General features: G+C 39.4%; 1 protein-coding gene across 2 annotated transcripts in view; it reads left to right on the forward strand.

Annotated features, from left to right (window-relative positions):
- LOC139454171 (uncharacterized) overlaps window positions 1–7,848 on the forward strand; it is a 134,449-nt gene extending 126,601 nt beyond the window's left edge. For both annotated transcript variants that reach the window (XM_071235722.1, XM_071235723.1), the window contains exon 30: window positions 1,920–7,848. In XM_071235722.1, the coding sequence (XP_071091823.1) occupies window positions 1,920–3,001 (1,082 nt within the window). In that variant the 3' untranslated portion in view covers window positions 3,002–7,848. The remainder of the gene's footprint in view (window positions 1–1,919) is intronic.
- Window positions 7,849–8,307: the final 459 nt, after the last annotated feature.

The raw sequence follows: 8,307 nt of genomic DNA on the forward strand, positions 1-8,307 counted from the left end.
AAGCTAGCGATTTAAAAATGTGGTCCCTCCTGTTGCAATCACTATGACAGAAGAACGTCAACCCACTAGGCGATATGCAAATGTGGGCCCACTTGTTTCGATCACCATATATGACGGGAACAATGTGGGCCCACATTTGAGAAAATGATTATCAATATTTAAGTAGAATTTCGCGATTAATAAATGTGGTCCCTCCTGTTGCAATCAATATGACGGAAGAACGTCTGCCAACATTTAGGGATTGATTGTCAGAACCAACGAAACAACCTAACGAAGCTAGGCGAAATACAAATGTGGGCCCACTTGTTTCGATCACCATAGATGACGGGAAAGGTGTTGGCCCACATTTTAGAAAATGGTTATCAGCACTAAACCAATCTTAGAAGATGTACGGATAGAAACATAAATATATAATGCATTCAAACATTTAATTACGAATATGTTTTACCTTAGGGATAAGCTGGGCATTTAATAGCTGGACCAACAACGTACAGCGTGGGTGATGCCATTACTCGCAGATACGAAAACAACAGAGATAGCTTCCGTTTGAAATGAGAGTGACCTCCCCTTCCCAATATGAACCACTGATAATGCGGTTTCGCCCATTCGGCTCATACAGCATTGGAGACATAGAATCAGGGCTGAATAGAGTCAGTTACATTCTGCTCATACAGCATTGTAGACATAGAATCAGGGCTGAATAGAGTCAGTTACATTCTGCTCATACAGCATTGTAGACATAGAATCAGGGCTGAATAGAGTCAGTTACATTCTGCTCATACAGCATTGTAGACATAGAATCAGGGCTGAATAGAGTCAGTTACATTCTGCTCATACAGCATTGTAGACATAGAATCAGGGCTGAATAGAGTCAGTTACATTCTGCTCATACAGCATTGTAGACATAGAATCAGGGCTGAATAGAGTCAGTTACATTCTGCTCATACAGCATTGGAGACATAGAATCAGGGCTGAATAGAGTCAGTTACATTCTGCTCATACAGCATTGGAGACATAGAATCAGGGCTGAATAGAGTCAGTTACATTCTGCTCATACAGCATTGTAGACATAGAATCAGGGCTGAATAGAGTCAGTTACATTCTGCTCATACAGCATTGGAGACATAGAATCAGGGCTGAATAGAGTCAGTTACATTCTGCTCATACAGCATTGTAGACATAGAATCAGGGCTGAATAGAGTCAGTTACATTCTGCTCATACAGCATTGTAGACATAGAATCAGGGCTGAATAGAGTCAGTTACATTCTGCTCATACAGCATTGGAGACATAGAATCAGGGCTGAATAGAGTCAGTTACATTCTGCTCATACAGCATTGTAGACATAGAATCAGGGCTGAATAGAGTCAGTTACATTCTGCTCATACAGCATTGGAGACATAGAATCAGGGCTGAATAGAGTCAGTTACATTCTGCTCATACAGCATTGTAGACATAGAATCAGGGCTGAATAGAGTCAGTTACATTCTGCTCATACAGCATTGTAGACATAGAATCAGGGCTGAATAGAGTCAGTTACATTCTGCTCATACAGCATTGGAGACATAGAATCAGGGCTGAATAGAGTCAGTTACATTCTGCTCATACAGCATTGGAGACATAGAATCAGGGCTGAATAGAGTCAGTTACATTCTGCTCATACAGCATTGTAGACATAGAATCAGGGCTGAATAGAGTCAGTTACATTCTGCTCATACAGCATTGTAGACATAGAATCAGGGCTGAATAGAGTCAGTTACATTCTGCTCATACAGCATTGGAGACATATGCATAGAATCAGGGCTGAATAGAGTCAGTTACATTCTGCTCATACAGCATTGGAGACATAGAATCATTTATGAAAGGCCATTCACTTAATTTTGTAACATCCTTTTATGAATCTTTGCAATCATATTTCAGGTGTGTCCTTCCCCTCCATTGATGAGATGAGTAAATTCCTGATTATCACGGCCTGTACATTCGGCTTTGTGTTCCTCTGTATGGTCATCTTCATGTACACACAGTATCAGCGCCAACAGAAACAAGCCCGCAAAAGTCTTGCGCTTGCCAACGCCTCACGGTACATGATGCCTAACATCTATGTTGCTCCCCCACCTCTGCCAAAGGCGAAATTTAATGAAAAGCCTTCTGACGCCCGAGACTATCTTGGTTACCATGACTATGAGGATATCGATGGGGCCGCAAACACTAAAGCAACATTTGAAGCCTTTTACCGCACCCCCCAGTCCCAGAGAGACTCAATGAACTCCTTCAAGACTGCCAGTGACATAGTGTATCGGATACCACCATCGCCATCTCCCAGGGAGTCGTCGGGGACTAATTCTTTCAAGGCCTCAGATGACACATTGGTGCCCAATTCTCCACGAGAGTCTACAAAATCGTTCCGGTCAAATGAAGGGTTTTATAACTATAAGCCCCCGATGTCTCCTCGGGCATCGACCAACTCATTCAAGTCGTCCCCCGAGTCGCCCTATCGAAGCCCCCAGTCTGCGAGGGACATGATGGGAATCCACCGCTCTCCCCCTGAGTCACCTTATCGGAGTCCACACATGCAGCGCACGTTCCGAGGATCGCCAGAAACTCCGCACAAATCCTTCAGAGGATCGCCGGAGATGCCCCACAGATCTTTCCGTGCCTCCCCAGAAATGCCTCATCGGAGCTTGTCAAACAATCGTGATGTAGTCATCATGCCCAGCACCTTCAGATCAAACCCAGAGTCGCCCTATCGCAGTCCAAACCTGCCAAAAGACGGCCAAAGTTCATTCAAGCCTCTGAGTGATTCTCTGTATAAGCGCCCACCATCTCCCATCTCCCCCTCCACATCCAGCCGCGTGTCCAGTGATTCACTCTACAGGCCCCCCTCCACCCCACGGGCATCCCCCAACGCTTCCCGCGCTCGCCTAGAGGCCATGTTCAGGACACCCCCATCTCAACGCTCTAAGAAATCCATCACCGAAAACAGTTGCTATGAATATGAGTAACTCTTTCATTGGACTTTGAAAAGAGTAAATGAAGATATACTTCCATTTTCTTTGACTAGTGACAATGGTCTATAATACTCGAAGTTCCTCTTTAGGGTGTCTGAAGTTTTTAACTTATAAGATGAAGTTCTCTTTGAGATGAGACAGGTGATGAAGTTTGAGTCTGTGTCTGAGTCTTGAAGAAGTGGGAATTGTTTTCACTAAGAGAGTGGAATCTTTTTGTCATTTAGCCATCATTTATCTCATAAAAACTTCAATATGAGTATTGTCTTGCCCAGACTTGATGTATATGATGATGATAATTATAGTTATTTATGTACATATCTTTTGTTGCCAAATAGCACTAACAAAAAGTTAGGATTTTTCATACCTGGATTTATTCCAAATTAACATTCATTCATTTTACACCAAACCATATCAGGATTTCAAAAAGAATTTTAAATCTTTGATTCGGTTATTTAATATTTTGCAACCAGTAACCTCAAAATTGATGTATAAATGATACTTGTACATTGTATTATTGTGTTGAATCTTGATAATCATCAAAAAAAAGAGTATTTTGTTTTCTGCTGGTGATTTCTGAAATTGAAAGAGGGCAGCATTTTCTTATATTGTGAAAATATGTTCCCCTCTGGTGTATTAATTTACTTAAAGCAGAAACAAAATGCTTTGATTTTAGTGGTTTATTGATGGTGCAGAACCAAGAATATTTTGTTTCAGCCCTCAGAACCCCAGTGTATGTATATTTATATCATTTATTATATTAGATTGTCTCATGTTGTGTGAAGTGAATCACATCAGCGCAGTTAAGAGATTACCATTTTGAGAGAGTTTACATTGTTTTGATATTTATATTTAGTCCAAATGGCACAAGGTTTGCCAATCATAACTGTATCCATGGTAATGGTACACAATTATTTCATCCTATTATATTTCATTACAATCATGTGATCATACATACAAGGCCATTACTGAAAACAAAAGTTCATCATGACAATACTTATTAAGGGCATATATGCAATAATGAGGTGCCCCCAATGAGTATATCTATCAATGTAGGTCTCACAGTTGTATTACATCCAGACATAGCATGTTATTAATTGTTTTCAGTGTGATGACTGATTGGGAAGAACAATACTTGGCTTCCATGCGGATCATCTCAATACTGAATAATTCATTTTTTTATGTATGCTCTATTTGCTTCATATTGATTTATGGTTTAAGTTCAGCTTAAATTTCAGTGCAATAATACTTGTATTGAATGTTCTCTTAAAAAAAAAGATTTCAGTTAGGGGGTAAATTATATTCGGATGAAAAATAAGCTATAAAGTTTTCATTTGGTCCCTGATTTCAATTGTGTCATGCAGTTCCTTTGTATTTGGGTGTGGAAAGATGTTTTCAGTCAAACGGAAGTGAAATTGCTGCTAAGAACTCTATTAATTTGCCTTCAAGAAATTTTAAGTAAAAAATCATTAACAAAGGCTCAAAAATTGCATCATTTACCAAATTTGTATGTATTAGACTAATTGTGACAAGTAGTTTATGTGAGTACATAGTAAGTATGTGTAGCACTGTGCTTGTGTGAGGCTGTTATGTCAGGGGTAGTGGAGAGGTAATGTCTGTGTGTAGGGCGTCAATGTCTCTATCTGCTGGGGCAAAACATGTTCCGTGCCTTTGTTTAAAATCATCACATTTGTGATGGGGTTTCATTTAAAGATGCTCAACTAGCATGCATACAAATTTAATATTTCATGAAGGTTGGATATACTGACATGTTCTATGATATTAGTGATGGTGATATGAGTTTGTATCTACACTCAATCTCATTAAGATTAGATCTAAGTTCTCGCTGCTGTTAAACAAAGATCTGGGGACATCCCATTATGGATCACGTCAGACTGACCTTTCGCGAACTTTGACCGACCACTGAAATGACTAACAAGAAGTTGTCAGCAGCCAATTAGAAAGCAGCTTTCTCGAGCTTTACGGCACTCGTGTCAACCTGGCAACTTCCATTTCTACGCTTGAAAAATATGTTGACACAGTTCTCCATTATAATTTTGAAAACGGAACGAACAAACATTCAGGAATGTCTGATACATGGTTGCGATTGTATGGCAGTGCTTCCCACGTACTGTGCAACGCCTCTGTTCAAATGTTTATCCCACGGAAGTGACAGATAGACGATAATTTTGACAGAATCAGTCACAGGGGCTGTAACTGTCATTCGGAATACCCCGTGTTAACGTTTTTGAGGTTGCATGATTAGAAAATGCATTCCGACTGTCACTTTCATGATCTGGTAATCGTGCTTTTATTGGTCAGATGAAAGGTCGTTCTGACGTGACCCGTAATGGGATGTCCTCAAATCTTTGCCTAGTGAAAGCGAGAACTAATATCTGCTTTTAATGAGATAGGACACTGTACAAGGCACTATCCACACTTGTGTATGGGGATATTAGTATCAGAGAGTGTCCTGTTCCTCATACAGTGTGATGATAGATACTGATATTAACCAGCACATTAACAACATACTCCAATGTGTATCAAGCTAAACTATTGTCAGAATCAGCTGAGGATGTCAACTTGTATACACAAATACAGTCACAGCTACCCTGTTATTGGTGTATATTTTGGAGGTTCAGGTATAGCAGTTGTTAGCAGGGGTGGTTGATGTGAGGAAAGGCAGGCACATACACAAGATAGCATAGCATACCAGTGGAACAGTTGAACCAGCCATTTTCATTGTAACCCTTTTTACCCGTTTCTGCAAATCATGTGCAAGCCTCAGCTCTGTTTAATACCCGGTACCTCAAGATATCTACAGCTTGATGCATCACTCTCTATGCTGGGCTCACTTAGTCCTACAGTGATATACAGTGCATATAGTCGACCTGCTTTGTACTGAGACATCACCACATGCTATGCAAGCCAACTGCTGGTAGCTCTAGGTGCCTGCATCATCAGAAAGTACATGTAACACACACTGACAAATCACTTCTGCAGGCCAATTCTTAATGCAAACTGATAGAATATCTCTGCGAAAGTTGCTAATCATATTGATGATGAGCATTATTTAATTATTATGTAAATTTTCATCACCATTTTTGCTAAAACAGATTGAGGTGCCCTTATTATTCTTGGGTTGTGTTAAAATGCCTAGATGACTAGAACTTTGTCTTGGAGAGGATTAGCTTGGACTAGTGAAGAAATGTCCACACACGGTGCTGAGTGTTATATTACCAAAGAGAGGGTGAATGCTTTTGATACAAATTTTGATTTAGAATCAGTTAGGTGTTATGTTGTGGTACTTCTGTAGGATTTACCTGCGAGTTGGTTCAAATGGAACAAAAGTATAGGATTACTTGAATGATGATTATTCTGCTTTAGGTGTTAATCACTGTCTTTGATAAAATGCATGTCAGAGAAGTGTTGTTTTATTAATACAACAATGGTATGTCAGTTTTCATAGATTTTACATGCTTTGGAAGTAGAAAAATATTGATTGTATTATTTCAGCCATCATGTGCTGAAGGTTGTCATCCTTGCAATATGTAATTCACCATCATCATAGCTTGTTCAGCTTTGCCTTGTGTATTCAACAAGTATCTATTCATCCCCTAAGTATGTATATTTATAATTCTGAAGCATTTTCTTGTCAGTTAGACTCGTTGTTGGTATATAGTTCCCAAATCTGATACAATGTTGTAACATTCATAAGTGGCTTTTTGTTATGTTTATTTAGTAAAGCAAAACAATCATTGTTTATGCCAGTATTTATATGGCCATTGTACAAGAATCTGCAATAAGCTACTATGGTTTTCATTTTGTGGTGTGCAGCGATGTAACCTTGTGATGACTGAATGTGTGTGTATATTGTTGCAGTCACTGGCTGCACTCAATTCATGTGTTGTGCGGGAACCCTGGCTGCATGTGCCCCTGCAGTCACCAGGCCAGGCATATATGTAAATAACGGACGTAGAATCAGCTGGTCAGCTTCCTAGTGGCCACACACTGGCGATAGCCTTGTGTAGCTCTCATATCATGGACACGTTGTGGTGAACGGGACACATAGCTTGAGGATACTGACATACTGAAACAAGAGTTGTGTAGATGTAAGGGCATTAATTCATTGGAGATTAGTTACATGTTCATTGCAGGGATCATATTGATCTGTCATTTGAATGAGAATCTTAAATGATATATATGTTTAATAATAAAACAAAAATCTTGTAATTACTTATTTGAGAACTGTTTGTTTTAGAAAGTAAACTTTGGCAGGTGTACAAGAAAAATGAACAAGAGACATGACTGAATTAACCTAGCCATTTTGATGAGCTGTTGAAGCATGTGCAGACTATTGTTGTAGCTGTTGTGACTTTCTCCAAGTCGGTGATGTAGTGTTGTACATTGTGTACGTCTCTGGAGGAGCAGCAGGGCTCTCACTGCTGTACCACCGCCATGTGTTCAGACTCCATACCCTAGTATTCTGTAGATGTCTCGATATACGTACTCCACGGCCATAGATCATTGGAACTGAATGGAAATACGCTGCTGATGTCTCTCATACTTAACATGTGTTTCATGCAAATATTACAGAATATCTTTTTTCACAGAAATCACAGAATAGTTGCTTTTGATAATTATTACAAAACATTTATCATCAATTTTAAATTTGATTAGTAACTTTTTGAAATTTGTTATTAAATGTTCAGTTGTCTGCCTTTATGATTTGAAATGTTATAGTTTCTGTACATGGAGTTCCATGTAGGTTGTTTATTAGTTGGATTATTTGTAGTTTGCAGGTTCATTATTAGCAGAGAGACCATCAGTGCTGTTTCCTGGAAATGATGCTTCTGAAATATCAATAAATTTTGAGAATTTCCATCCAACTACTTCTTTGTTGTTGTTTTTTGTTGCTGAACTACAGATGGTGATGATGCATACGTGTCTGTCGGAGCACCATCCCATCAATGTGTTCTCGTGGGGTACAGCTAGGGTACCACAACATATCCAATGTCAGCACTGGTTTTGTTCCAGGTACCCACTCTACTGTTTCAATGGGTCCTTTAATAAATGTATGGGTACAACAAATAATATAGAATACAGACCCCGTACCTAAAATGTAAGCCATGGCAAGTTCAAAACTAGCCAAGGATTCCATTCCATCTGAATGGGGGTAGACATTCAGCACAAAGAGAGCTACACATCACATTCACTCTCACCAATGGCATCATGATACAGTTACCAAGGAGATAGTGACAGAATAACAGGTACACATCACTGATATCGTAGTAGCTTACAGA

The sequence above is a fragment of the Haliotis cracherodii genome, unplaced genomic scaffold (assembly GCF_022045235.1).
Source record: "Haliotis cracherodii isolate W230 unplaced genomic scaffold, xgHalCrac1.p SCAF_10, whole genome shotgun sequence".
Taxonomy (NCBI): domain Eukaryota; kingdom Metazoa; phylum Mollusca; class Gastropoda; order Lepetellida; family Haliotidae; genus Haliotis; species Haliotis cracherodii.